At 33.5% G+C, this 26,007-nt stretch overlaps 4 protein-coding genes across 6 annotated transcripts; 3 read left to right on the top strand and 1 right to left on the bottom strand.

Moving 5' to 3' along the window:
• Positions 1–2,810: 2,810 nt before the first annotated feature.
• Positions 2,811–8,418, top strand: LOC107003589 (probable protein arginine N-methyltransferase 3). Its single transcript, XM_015201922.2, has 7 exons — positions 2,811–3,194; positions 3,615–4,136; positions 4,945–5,042; positions 6,280–6,358; positions 6,482–6,742; positions 6,832–6,999; positions 7,543–8,418. The coding sequence occupies exons 1-7, from the start codon at positions 2,907–2,909 to the stop codon at positions 8,002–8,004; spliced, it is 1,878 nt and encodes a 625-aa protein (XP_015057408.1). The 5' UTR covers positions 2,811–2,906; the 3' UTR covers positions 8,005–8,418.
• Positions 8,159–13,612, top strand: LOC107014952 (CO(2)-response secreted protease-like). 2 transcript variants are annotated; one of them, XM_027916700.1, is made up of 12 exons: positions 8,159–8,288; positions 9,277–9,377; positions 9,894–9,991; positions 10,100–10,252; positions 10,357–10,468; positions 10,651–10,898; positions 11,021–11,313; positions 11,448–11,548; positions 11,625–11,867; positions 11,949–12,063; positions 12,172–12,364; positions 12,957–13,612. In XM_027916700.1, exons 2-12 carry the CDS (start codon positions 9,292–9,294, stop codon positions 13,523–13,525), a joined length of 2,211 nt encoding a protein of 736 aa, XP_027772501.1. In that variant the 5' UTR covers positions 8,159–8,288; positions 9,277–9,291; the 3' UTR covers positions 13,526–13,612. The 2 variants fall into 2 exon arrangements, with proteins under 2 accessions (XP_027772501.1, XP_015070573.1); XM_015215087.2 differs by lacking the exon at positions 8,159–8,288 and adding an exon at positions 8,547–9,156.
• Positions 13,613–14,442: 830 nt separating this feature from the next.
• LOC107003260 (3'-5' exoribonuclease 1-like) lies at positions 14,443–21,488 on the top strand. Its single transcript, XM_015201568.2, has 5 exons — positions 14,443–14,571; positions 14,698–14,778; positions 17,969–18,555; positions 20,392–20,567; positions 20,654–21,488. The coding sequence occupies exons 2-5, from the start codon at positions 14,757–14,759 to the stop codon at positions 21,102–21,104; spliced, it is 1,236 nt and encodes a 411-aa protein (XP_015057054.1). The 5' UTR covers positions 14,443–14,571; positions 14,698–14,756; the 3' UTR covers positions 21,105–21,488.
• Positions 21,489–22,432: 944 nt separating this feature from the next.
• LOC107003272 (40S ribosomal protein S20-2) lies at positions 22,433–24,544 on the bottom strand. Of its 2 annotated transcripts, none has more exons than XM_015201579.2 (4): positions 24,396–24,544; positions 24,199–24,317; positions 23,351–23,464; positions 22,433–22,741 (listed from the first exon to the last, which is right to left on the bottom strand). In XM_015201579.2, exons 2-4 carry the CDS (start codon positions 24,311–24,313, stop codon positions 22,599–22,601), a joined length of 372 nt encoding a protein of 123 aa, XP_015057065.1. In that variant the 5' UTR covers positions 24,314–24,317; positions 24,396–24,544; the 3' UTR covers positions 22,433–22,598. The 2 variants fall into 2 exon arrangements, with proteins under 2 accessions (XP_015057065.1, XP_015057073.1); XM_015201587.2 differs by having other exon boundaries at positions 24,199–24,313; positions 24,396–24,520.
• Between the last annotated feature and the right edge of the window lie 1,463 nt (positions 24,545–26,007).

The raw sequence follows: 26,007 nt of genomic DNA on the forward strand, positions 1-26,007 counted from the left end.
CGCATTCATATTTTATTTTATTTATTTTTGGGTTAGAAACATAGATAACTAATAAGTTTACTTACCAATATAAATAAAATTTAGATAAGTGAAAATAAATTGTCTAATATTTAGAATTAATTAGAGAAAATTAGTATCAGATTGGTCCTAAGTTCTAACAAATTATTATTAAAAAAATTACAAATTATAATAAGTAAATCTCAAATAACTAAAGTTGTTAAAAGTTTAAATATATGTTTTATTTGTTTATTTTGCTAAAAGTATTTGCTTAATTATATTTTTTTTTATTCATATTCTTTGATTAATGATTAACACTAAATTTAAAAGAGATAATTTGAAATTCAAGAAATATTTCATTCATTGTTTAATTTTATTAATCACAATTTAAATAAATTCATTCGCTTGGGTTTCTGACTAATATCCTTCCCAATCTCTTACAAGCCTTTTGTTTTTCTTTCAATNGAGATAATTTGAAATTCAAGAAATATTTCATTCATTGTTTAATTTTATTAATCACAATTTAAACAAATTCATTCGCTTGGGTTTCTGACTAATATCCTTCCCAATCTCTTACAAGCCTTTTGTTTTTCTTTCAATTTTTTTTTTTAAAGAAAATGGACCTCTACGTAGATTATTTTAGGAAATCATATCTAAATACATCAATATTATTACCATATATACTAATTCACTTTATTATCTGAAATAATTACATATAGTCCTCTTAATTAATAGGAATCAGGTACAAGTATTTTTAAACTATGATCGCCATTTTAGAGACACACATAAATTTAAGAGAAAATTTATATAATGGCAAACTAATAAATCAAATTAAATATTAAAATCACACTTGGATTTAATTGTACCCCGTAGCAAACTGTTTGTCAGTCATCTCTCTCCTTAAACTCTCGCTCGCCACTCTCCCTCTCTCGCTCCCTCTCACTTTTATACAAACACTGTGATTCTTGATGAATGACCAATAAAATCAAAACTATTCCTATAAAATTACTAAAATGTGAATAATATATAATTTAAAATACTTATTTATTCTTTAAATATAATAAAAAAAAATTATGCTTTGGAATTCTAATTTTGTTATTTTGGAATTTTAATCTATATATTGCTAATAGCCACGTTTTAATTCTACATTCTAAGCCCATTAAAACAATATTATATGTCCGCAAGATTATGCATTTATTATTTATGTAAAAAATTTCTATGCTCTCAGATTATTTTAAATTTAACATAAATAATTCGATTAATCACTTATTATATTTTTGACATATTAATAGTCAGGTAAGGACTACAATTTACGTAATAATGAATCCTGACAACTATGAGTGATGTCCTATTTTTTGCAGCTAGCATTATAAATAATTTTAGGTACTTGATGGTGTTAGTAAATGATCATTGTTACTGATACATTAGCCAGGAAATAAAGTAGAATAACTATACCAAAGCCCAATAGTTGTTTGCAAAGACCTTCTCGATAATCACCTTGTTCATTTTTTTTAAATTAAAATGGTATAGATCTCGTTATTTTTGTTACTAGTTCTTGTATTATATCCATTCTTAATAACGTCTTGTTATAAAAAACGCTAATATAATTAAGATATTTTTAATAATTAGCACGAAATTGTTTCTTTGAGTTGTAACTCTTCTTGTATGATTAACTTTTAATATATATAAAATTTTGAAATTTATTATTCTCATTTTTTATTTTCCTTTTATATACTAAGTAGACGTTTGAACATAAATTTAAGGGAAAAGGGTCTGATATACCCCTCAACTTTGTCATTTAGAGCTGATATACCCCTTGTTATGAAAGTGACTCATATATACCCATACTTGTAAACAAATGGCTCACATATATTTTCCTCTAACGGAAATGAAAAAAAATAATTTTAATCTAAATTTTTATTATTTTTTTCTAAAAAATATAATCCCATATGAGTAAATTTAATCCTCGTCAAACATATTTTTTTTTACTTTTTTTTTTGTTTCAATGACTAATTTATATTTATTATTTTGATAATCAAATTTATTTATGTTTCACTAATATTCTTGTAAAACTTATTGTAGATGACCAAATTTTTTCTTCGAATACGAAATCAAAATTACAATACACAAAAAAAAATAGTTTTTTTTTTCTTTAAACTAAGGAATGAAAAAAAAAACAAAATAAGAATAAGAAACTCAAATAATTATAATAAAAGAGTCAAAAAATAATTTATGTATGAAAAAAAATTAAAATATACCTTGAAATTTGATAGAAGAATCATATATACTCCTAAATAATTTTTTTTAAAAAATTAGAAGTAATAAATATAAATTTAAAGCTATTTTTTTAACTTCCGTTAAATGAAGGGTATATGTGAGCCATTTTGTAACGGCAGGGGTATATGTGAGCCGTTTGTATAACGGTAAGAGCATATATGAGCCACTTTTATAACGAGGGGTATATCAGCTTCAAATGACAAAGTTGAGAGATATATCATACCCTTTTCCCTAAATTTAATTGGAACTTTGAAATAAATAATTTTGATTTTGTGGAAGTTTATTGAAGAAAAATCACAAATTTTTAATAAAGGAGAAAATAGTNAGGGCATATATGAGCCACTTTTATAACGAGGGGTATATCAGCTTCAAATGACAAAGTTGAGGGATATATCAGACCCTTTTTCCTAAATTTAATTGGAACTTTGAAATAAATAATTTTGATTTTGTGGAAGTTTATTGAAGAAAAATCACAAATATTTAATAAAGGAGAAAATAATCAAACAACAAAGAGTAGTAGGGTTTTAAAGGGTTTTAGACAACATTAGTCCATATTTTTCATTCTTCGCCTTCTCCTCAAGTTCCCAAACGAACCATTACCATTCCGAGCTTGTAACTTCTGCTAATTTTCAATGGCGATGGAGGAACCGAACACTGTATATATGGAAGTAGAAGATGATAACTCAGACGACGATAAGGACCAGAATTGGGACGATTGGGAAAACGGAGACGAAGAAGATGAAGAGGAGGCTATGAGCTCAAAATTACTCTGTTTGTTCTGCGACTCTACTTACGATTCCAGTAACGCGCTCTTTGAGCACTGCGCATCCGAACATCGGTTCCATTTCAACACTCTCAAGAACACTCTTGCCTTGGATTTTTATGGCTGCTTTAAGCTAATTAATTATGTTAGGTCTAAGGTATTCGTTTAACTCATCTTTATTGCTAAAAAAGATGTCATTTTTCAACTCTTTGATTAAGTTATCCCGTGCAATTCAATAGAAACTAATGTCCTTTTTTCCCGAGTTTAATCATTAATCTAGTAAAAATGGTCTTGTTTGGATGGTTGTTACATAATGTATATTGTTTTAATGAATGTACCATTTGGATAGATTGTATAGATATCCATGAGCTAGTAGGATTTAACTATAATGATATGATACAATATAATAGCATTTAAGTAATAGTCAAAACAAATATTTTATTTGAACTAAGAACACTATACAATACAATAGGAAACAACCATCCAAACAAGCTGTTAGTGATTTTTATGTTTTATTTCAACTCTTAGTATATATAACTTGATTCATTTTTTCACATACATATATGTTGCTATTTAGGTTGCAGGGAACAAATGCTGGAGTTGTGGCATTGTATGTCAGTCAAAGGAAGATTTACTGAATCACTTGCACGAAGTTGCTAGTTTGGATAATGGCAAGTTTCCTTGGAATGATGATGAATTTCTGAAGCCTTTCTTGAATGAGGATGCACTTTTGTATAGCTTTGATGAAGACGATGAAGGTGAAGATGATATGGACAATATGCCTATTGACAAAGAGGAGTTAATTAAGGATCTTGAACAAATTAGCATCGATGAGGATGATTTTACTCTCGAAACAGAAGAAAACAAACCTACAGCCTTTAGTCTTAGTGGAGGGAAATATACTTCAATGATAAATACTACTCTCAGCAATGGCATTGTCTCTGCAGAAGGTGGTGTTTCTTCGTATAGGAACAACAATGACCTAGATTCCAGCTTATATATCGCAAAAGTTGCAGCAAATAAGATCAAGGATGTAAATAAAAACTATTTTGGTGGTTATAGTTCGTATGGTATCCACAGGGACATGATAAGTGATAAGGTAAGTTCTACCCTGATCAGTGTTGTGCATACTTAATTAATAAGGTAGAACAACTAGTTTCCCTTGATTAAACCTTTTCTATGCTTAATTATTAGGTGCTGCTTTGGCCCAACTTTTGATGTATTAGCAACTATCTTGTTTTGGTGGAAGATATAGTCATTCAAATTGTTTTCCCCATGCTAGGCTAAGGACTTTTTCAATCTCTATTTGTGGTATACTAGTTTATCCAAGCCAATATTTACTTGAATGGATTTTGCTTGTATTTCTCGTCAAACAAGAATCAACTGCTACCTACTTCAAGACAAAGTGAATATACTCAACCAAACTAAGGGAATAAGAACAATCTAGTTGTTTCTGCTTTGCTAACTTATCCTTGGAATTTTCTTATTTTGAATCAGGGCTTAATTTTACTAGAACAGAAGAAGCACCAATAAAATGCAATCAAAGCATTCTATTCTCCAGACTCAGCCATTGTATATAGCCAGCCCCTTGTCTTCATCAGGAAGTACATTGTATATAGCCTATCACCTCGTCTTCATCAGGAAGTATCTATACCCCTATTTTTCACCACACTGCTTTCCAATCTCTTTCCACCAGCTTTTCAAATCTAATTAACAATACATTTCCTGATGTTGCCTTCAAAACATTGTTGTGAAGCTGATGTAGGTTCTTCATTGAATTCACATTATTGTCAAAATCTGTTTCTGCTTCTTTGTGCCTGGACATAATAATGTTTGCCTTCTTTTAAGAAAAAAGGGTACCACCGAATTATTTGGTAACTAGATTGTCAACATTGTGGCTTATGCAGGTAAGAACTGATGCTTATCGGCAAGCCATTCTGGAGAATCCTTCTCTCTTAAAAGGTGCTGTAGTCATGGATGTAGGTTGTGGTACTGGCATATTGAGGTTAGAAGAGTTCTGCTCACGTGTACTTTATTTCCTTACATTTTTACCAGCGTAGTCACGAATTTGATGCAATATTCTGAAGATCTTAAATCCTTTCTAGGCCTCTTTCATTTGTGAGCACTTGAATCCTTGGCTGAATTTCTTGTTCTACTTTTAGGGGATAAATCATGGAGGAAGAAAAGAAAAATATTAAAAACTATGAAAGGAGGTAGTTAGACTTGAAAGAACATAAAGTGACGAGCAAGAAGCTCTTAATCTGTTTTTTTTTATATTACATTACGCCAAGCTGAAGAAAGGAGAATTAAGTCTTAATGCCTTAGCCAGAAGGTGAAATAGTAGCACGTGTATCTTTTTCCACTAGCAGGATTCTGGAAGAGCAGTTCGCAAACCAAGAGAACATTCGAAAATCTCTTCAAGACTGATTTCAAATATTTTCTTCGTTGGTTTGCACTTTGCTCTAGTATGAGGAAGTATGTAGAGACTGGCCATCTCTTAGCTGTCCTAGTCTATCTGCGCACCCGTATGTTTTTGGAGTGTGAAAACCATCCTTACAGCTTCAAGTAGTGTATGTATTTCAACATTATATATTAAAAAAAAAAACTAGTTTATGTTTTAAGTTACCATTATCAAAAAAAAAAAACAAAAACTAGTGTATGTTTAGTCCTTTAGTTTTTGCTAGGAGATATAACTTGTACAGTAGCTAACTCTTTTTTTGTAATCCTTGCATCTTCTGGATGCTTTTTGATGAAATACTTCTACCTGATCAAAAAAGAAAATTAAAATCAGTGGCTCAAGGAGGAAGGATTCATAGGAAATCATGTTTCAATTTCAACTAACCATTCTTTCAGCCTGATGCTTTTCGATAGACATTTGGACAGTGTCTGATTGGATTTTAATAAAAGGACATTTGAAATTGAAGTTGAAAAAACGAAATTGGTTAGTTGAAGTTGTATTTGGACATGAGCTTCACTTTGAATAAGTTGAAGTTTTGTGAGTGAAAACCATTACTTGCATTGAAATGTGTATTTGCAAATACTGATTTTAGTATTTGCACGTGATTTCATGCGCAAAGACCCCAGGTGATCAGATTTTTTGAAAGAATGCCTAACAGGTCACTGATACTGTACATCTTAGTTGTTTCTTTTGAAATCAACCAATTAGGAAGTAGCGAAGTAGATGTCAACTTGTAACTCTAAAGAGGAGTTGAGCAATTAGAACTGATTCATGCTGTTTCTAGTCTCTTTGCAGCCCAAGCAGGTGCGTCAAGGGTGATTGCAGTTGAAGCAAGTGAAAAGATGGCAGCTGTGGCAGCTCAGGTCAACAATCTCTCATTATCAAGTTGTCATGTTGCTTTTCCAAATTTAACTATTTTCTCTTCACTTGCAGCTCCAGTTTTATTAACTAAACTCCATTACTTTATGAACTTACTTTGATTACAGATTGCTAAAGACAATAACCTTTTGCGGATTGGAAGCAAGAATGAAGGTTCTGATCAAGGCAATGGTGTGATGGAAGTGGTTCAAGGAATGGTTGAAGAGCTAAAGAGTACCCAGAAAGTTCAGCCACACAGTGTTGATGTGTTAGTGAGTGAATGGATGGGTTATTGCCTGCTTTATGAGTCAATGCTCAGCTCTGTCCTGTATGCACGTGATCAATTTTTGAAACCTGGAGGTGCCGTTCTTCCTGACATGGCAACAATGGTAACCCTGAACAAGCTGTTTTTTGCATGTGTTAACAAATCAAGTGTTTGTATGTTGCAGCTAACTTCTGTGTCCACATCTTTTTTTAGTTTGCTGCTGGGTTTGGAAGAGGCGGTACAAGCATTCCATTTTGGGAAAATGTTTATGGCTTTAATATGTCTTGTATCGGCGAGGAAATCGTTAAAGATGCTTCCAGAATTCCAATAGTTGATGTTGTTGACAGTCGTGATATAATAACCAATTCAAAAGTTCTCCAGGTTTGTCTTTTTATCTGCATGGAGAAGCATGAAAATTGTGTGCAATACTGACCTCTCATGGTCCTTATTTTAGTATCACTTGTCTGCATTACAGTATATTGGCATTGTCAAACTTTTTAGGTTTTAAACGTGATACACAATAGTCTTATATGTCAAGCCTGAAATTTGTTTAACTTAATACTTTATTACCTAATGCTCATCTTTCCACTTGATTTTAGGATTCACCTATGATTATAACAAGCACAATTGAATTGTTTGAGTGAGAGCTTTTGAAGGCTATATGAATTTTATTTTGAATATTAAATAGTTATATAGATGTAATTATTTGAGAAATAAGTGGTGTACGAGAGAACTGGGTGAACTGTGAAGACATCTGTTGCTTGGAATGACTGTGTTCCTAGATTTTGATTTTTCCCCACAAATCCCTTGGCTCATGAAACCGTGCTTGTCTAGAGGACAACTCATTGAAAAGGTTAAAAGCTGAGAGTAATCTCTTTACGGTTTTACAATATTTCGCTGACATCTAGTATACTTTATGAACAGAACTTTGATCTGGTGACTATGAAGCTGGAGGAGATGGATTTTACAGGAATGGTTGAACTGGAGCTGAAGGGAGAAACTTCTGCAAACGGGTCTACAGGTTCAAAACCTGTAACAAACTGGTGTTATGGAGTTGTTGTTTGGTTTGAGACTGGATTTACAGAAAGATTCTGTAAAGAAAAGCCAACTAACTTGTCCACATCTCCCCATACTAACAGCACTCACTGGTCGCAGACTATCCTCACTTTCTCAGAACCAATTGCAATGGTATCCCCAGGTACACTAAATGTTGACAAAATGGCAGCAGTTGGTTCTGATGCCTGCCCCGCGGTGAAAATACAATGTCGGATCAGTGTAGTTCGTGCTGCTCAGCATCGAAGCATTGACATTTCCATGGAGCTATCAGGAATCGGACCTTTTGGTAGAAAACGAAATTGGCCAGCACAAATGTTTAATGTATTGTAAGTTGATCCAAACCATTTGACTGCAAACTCAAGCTCCTACCATACATTTCTGCTTGCACCTGACAGGAAGGCCTCAGGGCGAGTGAGTGGATTATTTTCATCTCATTGTTGATGCATGATGAAGATGTGGATCATTCCGAGTTTCTTGGAGTAAGCGCAAACCATAGAAATACCCGTCTTGCCTGCCTTTTATTTTGACACTTGGTTTTGAGCACTTTGTTGGGCTAGCAGTTGTAGAAGAGAGAATCAACATATTCAAACACATGAGAAATTTTCTTTGTTGTGGTAATATTTTTTTTAATACAAGTCTTGTTCTATCCTTACTTCTTCCTGCTAATTTTCCTCAACATTATTCCAAGTACAATGATTTCGAGGTCAAATTTTGCATCAATCGATGAGTATTTAGTTAACATTAGTGTATCCATATTAATACTACTTGCGTTTTTTTATGTGGTAATTGCTGTATTATTTTAAATGTATAACTCAAATCTGTAACTTTGTTTTTCTAAGTTGACATTTGATTCCTTTCTGGGATTATAGATGAGGGAACAAATTAGGCAGAGATGAACATGGTATGAACATTTTGCATGTTCAGCTTCTTCCATATTCTTGCTGTAAAGTGAATCTATTCATTTATTCTTAAGAGTTGTTCTCACAAGTTGGTGGATTCAAATCTTATACTAATAATTTGTGAGACAAAAAAGAAGCCTCACACGACCATCGTCGATGGCGTGAACCATAGATTAAAGAAGTATATGTTTTGTACTAAAAAGTGAAATAAGGAATCACTTAGGTGGCTGAACAAAGAATATTAACAATTTGAGGTGTATCCAAATGACACAACACTTGTGCATGCATAGAGCTAAAGTGCTTGCTTGTCATGTACTTCAACTTTTTCTCCTTTTTGAATAATCCTCTTCTCTTCCATTTAATTAATTAGCTAATCATGCAAGATTAACTTAATCACTACAAATATAATTAATATGTAGATTACAAGCTATATAAAATTCTATATATACTTCTCTTCTTGAGAGATTTAATTATACTACTCTATGCTATAATGGCTTTTCTCTTTCATTTTTCTCCTATTATTATCTCCACATTTTTTCTTATGATCACTTCTTGCATAGCATCAAATGATCAAACTCCCAAGGTACGTAATTAATTTTCTCCTCTTTTTTAGAATTTTGGGAAAAGTAATTATGATAGATAGTGAAAAAATTGAATTCTTAATTTCTTCATCCTATTGTAATCATAGTTATATTATATGCAGCCTTACATCGTATATATGGGTAGTCCTTTGAATAACAGCGGAGACTCAGCTGAAATTTCAAAATTAACTCATCTACAAATGTTGTCATCCATTATCCCAAGGTTAAAATATATACTATGCTTGCTTTTCTACTCTTTTTTTCCTTCAATTGGTTAGACCATAAGCAATTAAAATGAAGACAACAAAACATCTACTCCCTCCGTTTCACAAAAAATGGTCTAGTTTGACTTGGCACGATGTTTAAGAAAATAAAGAAGACTTTTGATCATGTGGTCCTAAATTAAAGTTATGTCAAATGTACAAAATTGCCCTTTAATCTTGTGGCCTTAAACATGTTACGTAGAGAGTTGTTACCAATTCTGAAACAGACTAAAAAACAAAGGAGGTCATTCTTTTTTAAACGGAGGGAGTAATATTACATTAATTGAATTTAGACATCCTACTAATGATAAGATCATGGAATAGCTAGCAACTTGTTTAATTTGATGATCAATAACAGAGTCAGGATTTTCGTTCAAGAAAAATCAGCTAAAGAGAAATATAAAACACAGGCGTAAAAGAAAGTATTATTTATAAACACAAGAAACTAAAATAATATTATTTAACTTTTGGGACAGTGAAGAAAGTGAGAGAATCTCAGTGAAGCATTCATTTCATCATGCCTATAGGGGCTTTTGTGCCTTGCTTACTAAACAAGAAGCCACCCTTTTGTCTGGTAATATTCTTTTCTTTTTCCTTTTTAATTGCATATAATAATATAAAAAAATTCTGTTGGGAGCGACAGTACGGTCTAATAACTCGATTTGATTGGAAAATGAAGCAGGTTATGAAGAGGTTGTATCAGTATTTCCAGATCCTATACTTGAACTTCACACAACACGTTCCTGGGATTTTTTGGCATCTTATGATTCTACCAACAACTACAATTACCATGCTTCTTCTAATTATGACGTTATTATTGGAGTTATTGACACAGGTTACGTTATTTCTATCAATTTTATTTATTTAGTGCGCAAAAATCCATTTTAATTATTATTATTTTTTTCACAACGAAAATTGTTTGAATATATTTATTTTCAGGTATATGGCCAGAGTCACCTAGTTTTGATGACCAACATATTGGAGAAGTACCATCAAGATGGAAAGGAGTTTGCATGGAAGGATTTGACTTTCACAAGTCGAACTGCAATAGGTCAATCATTTTATTTCTTTATCGAACAAATAACTCGTTATCGATAAGGCAAATTCCGATAAATTATATTCAGATGGTGAACTATATGGATATGTGTTGCTCACGAAATTTTGTTAATCCTCCTCCTGAAGTCCTACAAAAATTCTACTTGATTAACATTCTTCAAATTAAATCTATTGCAGGAAGTTGATTGGTGCAAGATTTTACGATATTGAAGATGAAGATTCGACAAAATTACCTAAAACCACTAGAAAACCAAATGGAACACCAAGGGACAGAGTAGGGCATGGAACAAACACAGCCTCAATTGCAGCAGGTGCATTTGTCCCTAATGCCACTTACTATGGCCTAGCAAGTGGCATTGCTAGGGGAGGCTCACCCTTTTCTAGGATAGCAACTTACAAAGCATGCTCAGAGGGATATTGTCAAGGTTTTTTTTTTTTATAATCGTGATGTCTGGATCAACTTGCATACATTTAGACTAATCCACCGAGGTTTGAATAGATACGAAGAAACCTCAATTCACTTTATTGACCACTAGATAACTTGCAGGTTCTGCGATACTTAAAGCGATTGATGATGCAATTAAAGATGGAGTTGACATAATCTCAATATCTATTGGAAGAAGTTTTGTTTTTCAAACTGATTTTAAGGATGATCCAATTGCAATTGGGGCTTTTCATGCTGCTGAAAGAGGTATTGGTGTTGTTTGTTCTGGTGGAAATGAAGGGCCTGATCCCTACACTCTCACAAATTTTGCTCCTTGGATTTTCACTGTTGCTGCTTCTACTATTGATAGAAAATTTCAGACCAATGTTGCCCTGGGTAACAATGTCACGTTGAAGGTAAACAGAGCATTCGATTAATTCGACTTCGCGATACACAAAGCTCAACAAAGTGTCGAGTCTATGGATGAGTAGATGCGGATTCAGAATTTAAAGTTTATCCTAACATACTTTTATTATTAAATTTTTAATAGGGAACAGGAATAAGTTTCAATACTAGTCCTCACGCCGAAACTTATCCCCTTGTATTTGGTGAAAATGTTTATTTCCACCCCTCTTTAACTTCTCAAGCCAGGTATTTCTCTGACCCTTTGTTATCGCGGAATGTTTTGTGCATTAGACTGTCCTGTTTCTGAATATGCAAAGTACAGGAATTGTATGCCAGGGTCACTTGATGCTAAAAAAGTTGCTGGGAAAATAATTGTTTGTATGAATGATTACTGGTCAATATCAAGATTAATCAAGAAATTAGTTGTGCAAGATGCTAATGCAAAAGGTTTAATTTTAATTGACGAGCAAGAGAAAAGTTCTCCCTTTGATTCAGGCAATTTCCCATTTGCTGAATTTGGAAAAATAGCTGGGGCAAAAATTCTTCAGTATATTAATTCCTCCCAGTAAGATTCATCTATCTTTTTCACAAATACCGTAAAAAAAATTTTTTTTTACTCGCACTCAATATTTACATCAAATCACAGAAATCCACATGCGATTATATTTCCGATTAATGAGATCCGAAGATTTAAGCCAGCTCCTGTAGTCGCAGATTCTTCTTCACGTGGACCCGCATCACTTACCGAAAATATTCTCAAGGTTATAATTAATTAGTTATATAGTATATAAGTTAAACTCGAGCGATAAATTATGTGTTACTATTGGATTATGATTTATTTAAATATAATTTTTTTTATGTATGTGCAGCCTGATATAACAGCTCCTGGTGTTGGAATTTTATCAGCTATGATCCCAAATACTGAAAAAGGATCATCTTTATTTGGTATTACATCAGGAACATCAATGGCATGTCCACATGTAAGTGGAGCTATGGCCTTCATTAAATCAATTCATCCAACATGGACCTTTTCAATGATCAAATCTGCTATAATGACAACAGGTATTTGATTTCTAACATTGAACTTTATCGAAGGATGTTCGATCGATTCTTTTTTTTCTTATTGATGCAAAATGTAGTCTGATCAGTTACGAAATTAGAAATTTCATTAGAAAAGGACAAATATACTCCGAATTATTGTAAATGGTATGTTAATACCCTCCGTCATACTTTTGGGACATTAGTGCACCTGCCGTCTAAAAACAAGAACATATATGCCCTTCGCTCTAACGGAAGACTAAATAGGACACGTGACACAATTTTAGCCGTCCTTCCAATATTCAATAAATGTCTGATCGGTGGATAAGATTATGATATGTGTATGTTCATTAGTATAAAGGGGATATATGCTCTAGTTTCTAGACGGCATGAGGATCAATGACCCAAAGTATGTTAGAAAGATATCTGTATACCATTTACTATAGTTCTGAGGTATATTTGTCTCATTTCATTAATATTTAATATATACATAAGAAACATTGCTTTTAACCTATATATTTCGTATAATTTTCTATATAGATGACATAATTTTTTAACTTAAGGTGTTCTCGACAGCAACTGAATTTTCGTTTTTATTTATTTTTTCTCTCTGCAGCAGCAATATCTAATAATCTGAGAATGCCCTTGACAAATACATCAAATCTTGATGCAAGTCCACATGAAATTGGTGCTGGTGAATTAAATCCTATTAAAGCTCTAAATCCAGGCCTAATATTTGAAACAACCATGAATGATTACTACAATTTCCTTTGTTATTATGGATACAAAGAAAAAGAAATTAGATTAATAGTATCAAAGAAAAACAATTTTAATTGTCCAAGAAATAGTACTAGTACTACCAAAAAGGAACTCATATCACACATGAATTACCCTTCAATCTCTATAGAAAAACTTGATCAAAATTATGGGGTCTCGAGAGTCAAACGAGTTGCGATGAATGTTGGTTCTCCAAATGCCACGTATACTTCCTCGATTATTGGTCCACCCGGTTTGATTGTTAGGGTTTTTCCAGAAAAAATTGAATTTGTGAAAGAAATAAAGAAAGTTTCTTTTGACATATTGTTTGATGGTAAGAACGCATCAAAAGGTTATAATTTTGGATTTATAATATGGTCAGATGGCTTTCATAAAGTTAAGATGGTATTTGCAGTGAACGTTGAATAGTTTTAATTATTTTTTTTATTTTGTAGAGATTTGATATATTATTGTAACTTGTATTTATAAATTGGAATACAAATAATTTTGATGAGAGTTCTTGTAAACTCTTGATATTTCTAGCTTTTGCTTATTCATGAAACAATTAATTGCTCATAGCTAATGATTTTTTTAAAAAAAATAATTTGTTGTTATATGTGATTTGTGACAGAATTTGATGCTTAGCTATCAAATTTATCCGTTGCTATTTTTTTAAAGTGGTGGTAGAACTTTGTATTCAAAACTCACTGCTTGAAATATTTTAGTAGTGGATTTTATAAGTTTTTTGAAAGTTAAAAGTGTAATTTATTTATTTATTTAAAAAAGGCTTATTCATTTTTTTATTATTTTAAAAATAAAATATTAAATTCAAATTGTTTGATTTGATGACGTTTGTATAAATCTTAGTAAGTGATCAAAATTAGCCTAATATAGAGGTCTAAAACCTTTTTCTCCAATTTCTTTTTTAGCCAAATATAGAAAAAAAATATTTTATTTCAAAAAAACAAAAATAATTTTGGTAAAATACACTATGCTTGCTTAAAAATTCCAAATAGAATAGAAAAATCAAAACAAAATCCTAATATTTTCCTCCTTCCTACTTCCTTATAGTTTAGTACTAATATTACTATTAATTAAATTTTATTATTGTTTACCCTTTTTATCAATGTACACTAAGTCAAAAAATAATCATATTGAATAAAAGAAAAAGAGATTTGATATTTTCTATATTCTTTGTTAAAATATCCCAAACCAATATATCATATTTTGTGGACACCCTTTCTTGGTTAACAAAACCTTGCACGTGCTTCAATAAACCACATGTGTAAAACATTTATATATGTTAAATAAAAATTTATATTATATAATAATAAATAAATTTAATTAATTACTTGGGCTAAAGAGTAACTAAAAATAAAGAATTTGTTTTTTTTACTAATAATAAATGCAAAGCAGTAAGTATAACCTACTTTACTTCTTCCTTGTGCGAAACTCAGATCACAAAGGGGCTGAAGGTTTTCGATTTTCTCTGATAAATTTTACTTTTTTTTATGAATTTATATCTATGTATGCGGTTGTGAGCAGATGGGTTTTTTTTTTTGTGAATTTTGGTTAGTAAATGCTGTGTGTGTTTTATGTAGGAAATTTGCGGAAGGAGATCTGATGTACTTGCTTGTGGATCTTAATTATTCAGGAGATCATGATCGCCATAGAGCATAAAGGTATGATTTTTAAATTTTTTTTTGATATGGGTGTTTGTTCTGCTATATGTTTTATGTGTGGAATTGGTGGTGGTGGATCTTGATTTTTGTAGAAATTGTGGGGTTGAATTGAAGTAGAGGAATTGGGGGTCGATGTGTAATTCTTTTGAATGGAATGATAAAGGGTTTGATTGTTCACAGTGGTTTTTCGTTGTGAATGGATGTGAAAGAGTGAGTTTTTGATCAGCTAGTGCTATTGATGTTCTCTTAGTAGCTCAGTTGGTTAGCTAACCAGCTAGCTGAATTTTCACCTAGTTGGTGAGGGTTGTAAATTGTAATCCCCTATTTTTCAAAAAGGGGAAGACTAGGAAGACCTTACGATTGAATAATTGGAAATCAATTTTTGATAATAATGGTAGTGTCTGAGCAATGTTGCACGCATCTCGACTATTCCACCAGGTACTGGTTACGTCCCACCACTATTCCACCTGTACTTGCTACCTCTCACCAGTTCAGATATCGATAATGCTTCTGACACTAAGATTTAACTACAAATATCACCAGTGCTCTTTTGTCTCTCACGAGGTTTGACCCTAGTCTCATAGGGTCACATCAACTTCATTGACCTCTTGGTGATAAACTTGGTTGGACATTACTTATCCGGAGTGCGATTGTTTGTTGGGATGTGGGGTAAGTTTGTTTTTAGGTTATGGAATTTGGCTTCCTCCTCATCACAAAGGGAGTTTATGTTGTAACTTAGAACTGTAGTTTTGGTGGTAGTTGAATTTGAAGTTTGAATGAATATATTAGTTCTTCCTAACCCATCAAAGAGCAGCATTGATACTTTAGTTTTTAAGATACTATTTTGTACAAAAGTTGTTATTTGGCTAGGTTATTCTGTTGTCAATGGGTTAGAGTAATAAATAAAACTACTAATTCTACTACCCGCTTCTGTGAGAGAACAAATCGGTATAAAAAGCGACAAACACCTACGTTTTGGTTCCAAACACTCTGGGGTCAGCTAAATGAATGCTCCCTGACCATATTGCTCCATTTAAGCTTATTTCAGACCAATCATATATAGATTAAAAATAATAATAAGAAGTACTAGAAATTCTCTGTATATTTTATTGGCGTATAAATCTCAATTAACTAAAAGACTCATAGTAAACATAGTACCTAACATTAACATACTGACTGACAAATATATTCTCCCAACTAATTGGTTTTGCCTATACATACCGCGTTCTTCCATTGTGCCCTATTTTCAACTATGATTTGCTTGGATTCCAAGAGATAGCTAGTATTTCAAGACAACTTTCTTCCCTGTAATTCAGGTACACCTCATCCCTTTTTAAAACTTCTACTTACCATGGTTCTACACCTATATATCAATACATGCGGAGGTCAATGTAAGACATGTACGAACCATCTAAACAGTATTCTCTCGTGTTATCCTCAATATGTGCTACTTGTACCTTTTGCTGCATGTAGTCGTTTGTAGTCTTGTGTAGGTTTGTATGACTGTTCATCCATCATAAGCATCCACGTCTCTCTGACACTCATAGCTGGACTTTAGTTGTCCAACATTGATTCTCATGTAACGTTTTTAGTTTTATAATTGTTATATGGAGCTTGCTTTTCACATCTTGAGGTGTCTTTCTACCAGATATCACTCCGGTAACACTGGTTGCCACAATCCAATCTAATCTCACCTCGACTTCACTCTTTTTAGCCAGAAGTGATCCTTTTCTTTTCTTGAATTTTGTTGTAAATGCTAAAGTTACTTGTCTTCCCAATAATACCCCAATCACCTGTCTTCTCACAGAAAGAGGCCCAGTTAATAAGCTATATTTTTATAAGTAGACCCGCTGAATAAGTTCTAGATCTCTTGGAAAGTTATGATCTTATAAACTTGTTTCCCAAGAGACTTCTTGATGCCACACAGGCTTCTCTTTTGGGGTAGTTTATAGTAATTGATAATTTACATGTGTTATATTATGTATGAGGAATAAAACTCGTGTTCATTTCAGCAATTATAACACTTGATGTTCACTCCTTCAACTCCATGTCCATGACTATATGAGTACTACTACCTACCCTCAGAGTAAAGTCAGTGTTTCCAGTATTAGATTCTGATTTAAATATGTGGCCATCAAACTAAGCTTGAGACTTGAATAATCGCAATTATTCCAATATCCCCTTGTAGTTTTTAAATTACAGAACTGATTATCTTTTTTCGCCTTTTTGTTCTGCGTGAAGCAAAGCTTTGTTTTTTTGTGGAAATTCTTTTTTGAGAGGTCAATCTGGCGGTAAAACTACAGCAGAGGGAAAGTATCTCTAGATTACTACTGCATTTAGTGTATCACTAATAATACGGTCTTTCTCAAAAGATCTTTTGAGGTTTAGTAGCTTGAGTGGACACAGAGCAACTCAATCTATTGAGTGAATTCTGAGGTTCTGCTAGAACTTTAGAGTATCTATTATTTGTAAAATAGCACCATTGGCTTTTGTATCTCTTCTGGAAAGTTGAGGTCTTGACCCTACTATTTGACGTCTGATAAGGAAATGCTTCCTGGCAGCAATCTGAAGAATGGGTGTTTTGTATAAAACTAGTTTACCTCATTAAAAAAAAGAAAGAACAAATTTCCTGACAGCAATACCTAACATTATAAATAAAGTTCCTTTTTTCTTTTGATTAAGATAAAATAAAGATTGCAGCTTACTCTCTGCTGTGTACAAAAGGCCTTGCTGTACTGGTGTATCCTCTTGAAATCTAGAAATCTTAATAAAAAACAAACAAAAGCCCAAGCTTTGCTTTTCCCTTGTGTATTCGAGTTATAGACTAGTTCATTAGAAAAGTAGTTTTATTGCCTTGAACAGGTGGTTTGGGCTGCTATCTTAAGGGAGAAAAGCTTCAGATCTGCATTAACATTTAACTGGAATTTTTGAAAGGCCTCTTTGGTTATCTGATTTTTCAGCAGATTTTTGTTTATCCAAGCACTATTCATCAAATAACTTACAAGCTGCAATGAGATTCAATATTTGATCCTATGTAATCAGCCAGTGTTGTCATATTTGTATTAAAATTTCTCTTGGTTTATTGAGTTTGTGGAAATTATGTACGTTGGGGATCTTGATTTATTCATGTGTGTGTAACACTTCCATTAGTACCTCTCTGATGGGCTTGTTCTTTATCCTTGGACTGCAGATACTATGCATACAAATTGTGAGGCATCTGTAAGATGCCTTCCGAGTGCAGGCTATCCCCATAATCTGCACTACAGTAGAACTGCGGTCAAAGTCTTACCAGAGCCTAGTGATGGCACCTATATTCATCCAGGTGGGGACAGCTTGGACTGCACATTGACTGGTGAACCAATTGAGTCTTCAAAAGAATCTCCGAGCCGCACTGTCTATCAGCATGGCTTTGGTCTATGGTCTGCCTTTTATCCTAACTCAAATATGCATCTGCGCTCCTTGAATGCTATTGAAAGCCAGCCCTATCCATATTCAGTGGAAAATCACTACCATTATAGCCTATTGAACATGTTCCCTCAAAATTATCAGTGTGATTATCGGTTCCAAGATTTCCAGTATTTTGTTGTAATCGACTTTGAGGCAACATGTGATAAAGAAAAGAATCCTCACCCTCAGGAGATAATAGAGTTTCCATCAGTTATAGTGAGTAGCACGACTGGCCAGCTGGAAGCTTGTTTTCAAACTTACGTGAGGCCAACATGCAACCAACAACTGAGTGATTTCTGCAAGGATCTGACTGGTATCCAGCAAATTCAGGTTGGTTGCAAGTCTTTGAATTCCTTCCAATTATTAGATTTCATCTAAGATGATAGAGTTGTAATTAATAATGGAAGATCCTTGGATATGAGAAATTGCACAACCTGGAATTATGCCTGATGCACTGAATTAGTGCAAAAAATTAGTAAATCTTTTACTTCTATTACTTATAAATAATAATAATAATAATAATGGAAGAACCTTTGATATGCATATACTGAACATATGTGTCTTACTGTATATCCTTTACCGATCAAAAAAAGATATATGTATCGTACAACCCTTTCACATATGAAGATTGACTTAATTTGATGGGTTGAAGTTGGAAACTCTCTGCTAGCTGTAAATGTTATTCATTTGCTCCTCCTTTCCTTTTCTAGCTTATATTATTTATAAGCAAGTTATAAACTAAGAAAACTGAGTATGATTTTACAGGCTTGTGGAATTACTTTTATCTCCTGTGTTTTTATGTATGCTGCAATTATCTCAGAAGTTTGAAATGGCTATGGTTTGAGATATTTCCTCCATACAGTTAGTTATATGAGAAATGATTAGATCTTGCTGCCTTCGATTTTTTTAATGGATACTTGGTATCTTGTTTCGGTTATGCATGCAAATTATTTACCTTTAACCTTTTTATGCCAACTTGCTCTCCGTGCTGATGTGAAGAAGCTCCTTCATGGTTTTAGACTATAGAGAAAGATTTGTCTCTTCATAGAATCTTCAGTATCTCTATGTTCTTGTGATTACCAAATTTACTGACCACCATTGAAGAGATTAATGTAATTGGTTTTAAAAAGACGAGTTTGTAAGATGAGGTGGATAAGTCCAAACTCCTATGAGAGAAATCCTAGTCTTGGATTAATGGTGATTACATTTCTTCCCTTGCTAGGTATGTTTTGTTCTAATCCAACGTAAATATTTTAATCTAGGTTTTGAACACATTTCTCAAGCAGGGATGATCCCTATTTTTCTTTAATAGAAATGTAGAGGGAGTCATGAGAGAACCCTTGTCCACCATAGAAATGAGTTAGGAATGTTCCACTGGGGTTTGAGATCTTTGAACATGACAAATCAGTGTCACCAAAGACCTGAAGCTATGTGTAGTGCAGATTGGATGTGTCTCCCAACTTAGGCAGCAGTTCAAAGAGGGCAGTAAGGCATGCGCCAAACCAAAAAGTAGTGTACCAACTACTTCTAAAAAAGAACAAGGTTAAGCAATGATGCTTATGACTTTGTCCTGAAATGGGGCACTAAACTATAAATATCTCAGATTGCTTTTAAACATTACGGAATATATTATTATACTATTTGGAAATAGGAATGAGAAATTTAATATAAGAAGATTGAACTAATTATAAAAAAAATAATGTAAGAAAATTAGTCGTGAAATCTGAATGAAAAATTTTGAACTACATTTGTGTCTGAATCAGAAATTATGGGTTTTGAACTTCAATGGCATGGTTTTCATTTCATATATTTTACTTAATTACAGTTTTTCCCCTTGAACTTCTTCTATTCGTGTTTATAGTTCTTTTTTTTTAGCATTGTATGCTTCTTATATTTTTCTTCATTTGCACCTTTCCTTAAAGCACTCAGCTGAATTGCTCTTAAGCTAATCTCGGTGCTTGAAACCCTTTAAAGCTTTCTGCATATTTTGCTCTTGACAACGCCGTGAAAGAATACTGCATTTTTAAAATCAGGCTTGTAGTTTAGTATTTGTTTTCTCGAGTAGATTTGACCTGTCTTGTGCGTATTGGTACTCTGTTGCTGCTGTGTGTGGGTTTATTGTTGTAGCAGCTGAGTCATGCAAATTTGTTTTTTTTCCTTTTCCAGGTTGACAGAGGTGTTACTCTAAGTGAAGCGCTCCTTAGGCATGACAAGTGGCTTGAGAAGAAAGGGATAAAGAATACCAACTTTGCAGTTGTCACATGGTCCAGTTGGGACTGCCGTGTCATGTTGGAATCAGAATGCCGATACAAAAAGATCAGGAAGCCTCCTTATTTTAACCGGTATGTTTGTATTTTTATTTTATTTGTGTTCTAAATTTGAGCCTCTTTTTTGTTTTGTGGGGGTTAACCTTAGAAATATCTTCCAGTTGGATCAACTTGAAGGTTCCATTTGGAGAGGTTTTTGGAGGCGCGAGGTGCAATTTGAAAGATGCGGTCCAAATGGCTGGCTTAGCATGGCAGGGGCGTGCTCACTGTGGTCTGGATGATGCCAAAAATACAGCCCGCTTGCTTGCTTTTCTCATGCACAAGGGTTTTAGATTCTCTATCACCGATTCTCTTATGTATCCATCTAATGATGAACCCCTTTCATGGAAGCTGCCCCCAGATCACCCATCATTTCCTTATCAACCTCAAAAGATGAGAGACGTGCCTTGTCCAGTATTGCAAAATCAGCCCTACTGTTTCTGTGGAGTAAGGAGCAGCAAAGGGATGTTCCGAAAACCAGGTCCAAAGCAAGGAAACCTCTTCTTCGGGTGTGGGAATTGGACTGCTGCTAGAGGTGCCTGTTGCCAGTATTTTGAATGGGCCTTGTCCTGAAGGACCAGAAAGATGACGTAATTTATTCAGGCCTGATCATCGTCACATCGCTCTCTGTCTATGTAAAAAGTGAAACGGAAAGACTGTTTGAGGAAAGTGAATCTCTGCTTTTCTTGTGGAGGTTTTCCCTTCCAACCAAGTAAATATGGATAGTTCAATCAAAACCCTTTTGTTTCCTGTTCAATGCTTGTGAGCCTGCGGGTCAACTTAGGGAATGAAAGATGGAATGATCCAACCAGTTTTAAAACTGACTTGTTGACAGTGATTGAACTCTATGGTGTAGGTAGAAGCATGCATTGACATGCCTGGACATGTTTTATTGTGTTAAAAATAACGTGTGAGCATTTGCTATTCAATGGGAATGACAAATTTGCTTGCCTATAATTCTTTCACTTGCCCCCTCCACCCCTACTCCTACCTCTTGTCACTTTTAATTTAATTTTCCTCGTTTATATTGAATCTGCCAGTGTTTTGCCCTATAGGACCTCAAACATTCTATATTTTAATTTTATTTAGTTGTTTCTGTGGAGAGGCTGTTACACAGAGCACAACTTCAGCTCATCCAGAAGATGCAGTACATGAAGATCATGAAATTAGGATAAAAGGCTAGAAAGTGGTGTCTTGTTTCTGGTGCTTACCACATTAAATTATGCTAGTATTGCACTTTTTCTATTATTTGTTATCCCTTGTTTACAGATACGCACAATTACATCTCTGATCCTTATGTACTGCCTTCTTCAAACTATCCTTATGTACTGCCTTCTTCAAACTATTTTATTATGTGTTACTTGAGGCGGAAGGACTTGTGCAAATAACCTCGTTTGAGAGTTGAGGCTTATAATCTTGGGTTTCGTAATTTAGTTCAAATACAATAATGTTATTTCCAAATTAAATCAACTTTTACCTTCTAAAATTTGATTGCAATTATACATTTATACTACTTGACTTACCAACATCATTTTGAGTTGCAATTCAGTCACTACACTACTCCGGTTTCAAGATTTAACATAGTTCAAGGAAAACAGTCACTTATTCCACATCAGATTCTACACAAAATGAGTAAATCATATCTTAATTTGATTGTTATACAAAAATGGAGAATTTAATATCCAAAAATTTTGTTGGGACGACCACAATCAAATTCCACTTCGATTAACCAAAATGGCATTAAAACACATTAGCAGCTTAGCCAATGCAATCCCACAAGAAGAGATAGGAATTAATGCCTTCATGCTTACTATTGGTCATGTTCATTCTCATTTGGAAATTCAAGGTATTAAAGGAAATCAATTTGCCAGTATCAAAATTAGTAGTTGGCACACCCTAGGAACTCATGAAAGTTGCAATCAATTAAACAAACCACTTTGCGTTTATCAAAGTCTAAATTTTTAACAGCAAAATTGTAATTCCAAAAAACTTGTAATACATCAAGTCTGCAGGCCAAAATACCAGAACATATAAATAGTAACTCATCTACCTAAGGACATTGGAGATCTAAGATTCAGCAATAGTGACCTCAACCTCAACACCGGGTTCAATGGTGATTGATGTGATTTGTTTCACAACATCTGGTGAGCTGAAAAGGTCAATCACCCGCTTGTGGACACGAAGCTCAAATCTGTCCCATGTATTTGTACCTGTATGTAAAGAAAAAAAAGAGGATAAGAATAAACTCTTCTTGATTTTGGATAACTTCACAGACAATAAATCTCCTACAATACACAATTGTTTACTGATGATATCACAGATCAACATAATGAAGCAAAACAAACTACATAGATTCTGCAAGCTAGCTTCGAAGACAGAATATGAGCTTTTAAAAAGAGAAACTAACGGGGACTGGGGAATTAGCAACAAAAATAAAATCATTGAAGACAGGCGACAACATGCCCTTGAATTGTACTATGAGTGGATGTAATGGAAATGTGGCACGTGGGATTGGGTTAACAGAGTGGAAGATTCCTGCCATATGGTTGATTGGGGATCAAATGAATAGTTTTTCTGATCCAAACACAGATCAAGCTTTCAATTTCTATTTTCATTGTTCATGGTGGTGGTTAGCACCTAACATAAGTTATCAACCAAACACATCGAAACACAAGTTCATTCATAATCCTATAAATCACAAACTAGTACATCTTCCAGTAGACAATGTAAACAGTTCAAACTAAACAAATGTCTACTAAATGTTCTTCTTGAGAACACAAGCTCTACTACAAAACAATAAATGTATGGAACAGTAGTACCTTCTCCACAAGGAGACTTTCTAGTGGTGATGTTAAGGACCTTTGTGGGCATTCTCACTGGTCCCTTCACCCTGAGCCTCTTATCCTTGGCACCACGAACCAAATCAGCGCACACTAAAAGTTTCAAATCAGGTCAACAGAGAGTGAGCGTACTTCTTATTAAATGATATGAAACAGGAAAACACAACCACAAGTAAACAATCAAAAAAGTTTCAAGCAATGGATCTGAAACAGAATGCTTCAAAATGTGATTGTAGCATTCATTAAGGCACATATTACATGTTTCATCATGGTAAACAAAATCACAATCTGTATCTTTTAAGATATAAGCTAATTCTATTTCAGCATTGAATTCAAATCCAGTGATAATGAATAATGAGACTAAATAGTGGCCATAGGAACCCATATAATAGACGCATAACACATAACGAGGAAAAAGAAAACCATAGGCCAATTAAATAATTTAATTTGCAACAATCCAAAATTGAAACAGAACTACAAAAGGTTTCAAAATCTGTTATGTTGACTACCGACAGAGCTCAGCACAATCAGTTGATTTTTTAGAGAACAATGCATCTGAGATTATAAAAGCTGAGCTAGCAGTATCACAATAGTCAAGTCATACAAGCTTCATTACTCTACTATACAAACTAATTCTACTCGTTAAGTCTAGATCAAAAATCAAAACATAAGGCCCCCCCCCTAGTTATTGGAGCTAAATTAACATATAAAAACAAAAGACCATCCCTTCTAACGGATCTAAATAAGTTTCACATAAACAGAACAATCAAATACTAATGTCATTGAAGAAACAAACATAAGTACATTAAAGAAGCTCAAGGGGTTACCTTTCTCGAGATTCTTAACATTCTTGGAGGAGAGAGTGATCCTAATCTTGTGAACCATCTCTGCAGGCTCCTCAAGCCCAGGCTTGGTTGGCTTCATTGCTGCATATGCTGCCATCTTTCTGCACAAAAACAAGCCATTTTTTCACTAGCCTACACAGAAAAAAAACACCCAATTTACAGTAGTGCATGAAGATTACCTGAGAATGGAGAGAAAATGCTCAGAATTCTGCGACGGCGAAGAGGACTGCTTAAACTTCTAGCGGAGGCTTCTGTAATTTCTCCGTCTTTTTTTATATACCGTAACCTAGCTAGGGTTTTATTTTGTTTCTTTCGGGTTCGGGTTAACAAACTGGGCTTTGGATAACATTTTCACAAATGGCCCTTCTTATGCTACTACTATTTAAATTGTATCTACAAAAAGTAAAGAAGAATTATTATAGGTCATTTGCTATTTTAGCCCCATTCGTGTTGTTCTTTAATTTTATACATTAAGTTAAATAATTTCTTCGCATGAGATAAAGTAATATCAACATCTCGCTAGAGATAACTTCGATTGCTAAGAAAAAAATTAAAGACTCTTATTTGAAGGGCCAGAGTCAGACAAAAATAAGGGTAGTTTGTACAAAAGGGATATCTTTACCCCTAGAATTTGAAATTGTCTTTAGTTTTGATATTTATACGAAAATGCCTTCAAGTTTAATAAACAAAAATCCGGGTCAAAAAATAGGGTAAATAGTAGCAACAATAGCTTAGTGACATGCAAATCATGCTAGATCGATTTTATTATACCTTCAACGTATCTTGATATGATGTGTCACAACGGTGGCATGCAAGTCATGTCAAATTAGTAGGATTTCATATTATATTAGACTCAGTTGAATAACTTAGGAACTCTGCCGGATAATCATAATTACATTTAAATTTGAAAAGCTTGCTTAATCTAAGACAACTATTACATAATAGAGTATCAACAAGAAATAGAACTTGCGTAATCAACCAAACAACATAAAAAAAACTATTCTTAATAATTTGTCAGTGAAAAACTTACAAGATAATAAAAAATTACAAGATTACAACTGAAAATGAAATGAAGAAATAAAATCTCTTCAGGTTGAGGCGCGGATATCTCACTCTCTTCAAGGAGATTCAAGTCCATTGCAGCAAATGTTTTCACTGGTCCAGCAGTAGTCTTCTTTGACTTGTCCCCTCTAGGATACAACAGCCTTCACAAAGTATAACTCAACAACTCTGGACAAGAGTTGAGTCCAAAGCTCCACAAAAAAGAACACCTCCCTTCAACTAATAAGAATTCTCTTTTTGACTAACTCTTTCGCTCTATGTTTTTCTCTTGTGTGTTGTGTGTTCCAAACCAAATTAAGACCACCACTATTTATACTAGAAGAAGTCTTCCGAGTAATGAATAGAAAGATAAATGGTGTAGTAAATAATGAAGATAAATGACCTAGGAGTTACATAGGTTACAGAAAGTAATGGAGGAAGAATAATGAGTGACAATCAAGTAGGCACTAATTCCATCAATGGCATTTGCATCTGTTGCAAAACTGAAATGCATGTGACTCTAATTTCTAATGGAATAATGCAATAGTTAGTCACATCAACGATCATATATGAAAAGTCCTCAATGGTCAGTAGATAATACACTTAATTGTAGGGGTATTAAGAGACAAATTAATAACTAAAAAATATTAAAATGTCCAGAATACTAACAATCCCCCACTCATTTTAATATTAGAAAAGAGAGTCCATCAGTTGAAGGAAGACTACTATGCATAATGAATGTGTGCTCTG

The sequence above is a fragment of the Solanum pennellii genome, chromosome 1, assembly GCF_001406875.1.
Source record: "Solanum pennellii chromosome 1, SPENNV200".
Classification (NCBI taxonomy): domain Eukaryota; kingdom Viridiplantae; phylum Streptophyta; class Magnoliopsida; order Solanales; family Solanaceae; genus Solanum; species Solanum pennellii.

Excerpts from the sequence above, each read along its gene's own strand:
- LOC107003589 (XM_015201922.2), top strand. The coding sequence starts at position 2,907 with ATGGCGATGGAGGAACCGAACACTGTATATATGGAAGTAGAAGATGAT. Across the intron at positions 4,137-4,944 it reads GGGACATGATAAGTGATAAG|GTAAGAACTGATGCTTATCG; the intron begins GTAAGTTCTACC and ends TGGCTTATGCAG. Across the intron at positions 7,000-7,542 it reads CCAATTCAAAAGTTCTCCAG|AACTTTGATCTGGTGACTAT; the intron begins GTTTGTCTTTTT and ends CTTTATGAACAG.
- LOC107003272 (XM_015201579.2), bottom strand. The coding sequence starts at position 24,313 with ATGGCAGCATATGCAGCAATGAAGCCAACCAAGCCTGGGCTTGAGGAG. Across the intron at positions 23,465-24,198 it reads TGTTAAGAATCTCGAGAAAG|TGTGCGCTGATTTGGTTCGT; the intron begins GTAACCCCTTGA and ends TGAAACTTTTAG. Across the intron at positions 22,742-23,350 it reads AAAGTCTCCTTGTGGAGAAG|GTACAAATACATGGGACAGA; the intron begins GTACTACTGTTC and ends CTTTACATACAG.
- LOC107014952 (XM_015215087.2), top strand. The coding sequence starts at position 9,064 with ATGGCTTTTCTCTTTCATTTTTCTCCTATTATTATCTCCACATTTTTT. Across the intron at positions 12,064-12,171 it reads TTACCGAAAATATTCTCAAG|CCTGATATAACAGCTCCTGG; the intron begins GTTATAATTAAT and ends ATGTATGTGCAG. Across the intron at positions 12,365-12,956 it reads ATCTGCTATAATGACAACAG|CAGCAATATCTAATAATCTG; the intron begins GTATTTGATTTC and ends TTCTCTCTGCAG.
- LOC107003260 (XM_015201568.2), top strand. The coding sequence starts at position 14,757 with ATGATCGCCATAGAGCATAAAG. Across the intron at positions 18,556-20,391 it reads CTGGTATCCAGCAAATTCAG|GTTGACAGAGGTGTTACTCT; the intron begins GTTGGTTGCAAG and ends TTCCTTTTCCAG. Across the intron at positions 20,568-20,653 it reads AAGCCTCCTTATTTTAACCG|TTGGATCAACTTGAAGGTTC; the intron begins GTATGTTTGTAT and ends AATATCTTCCAG.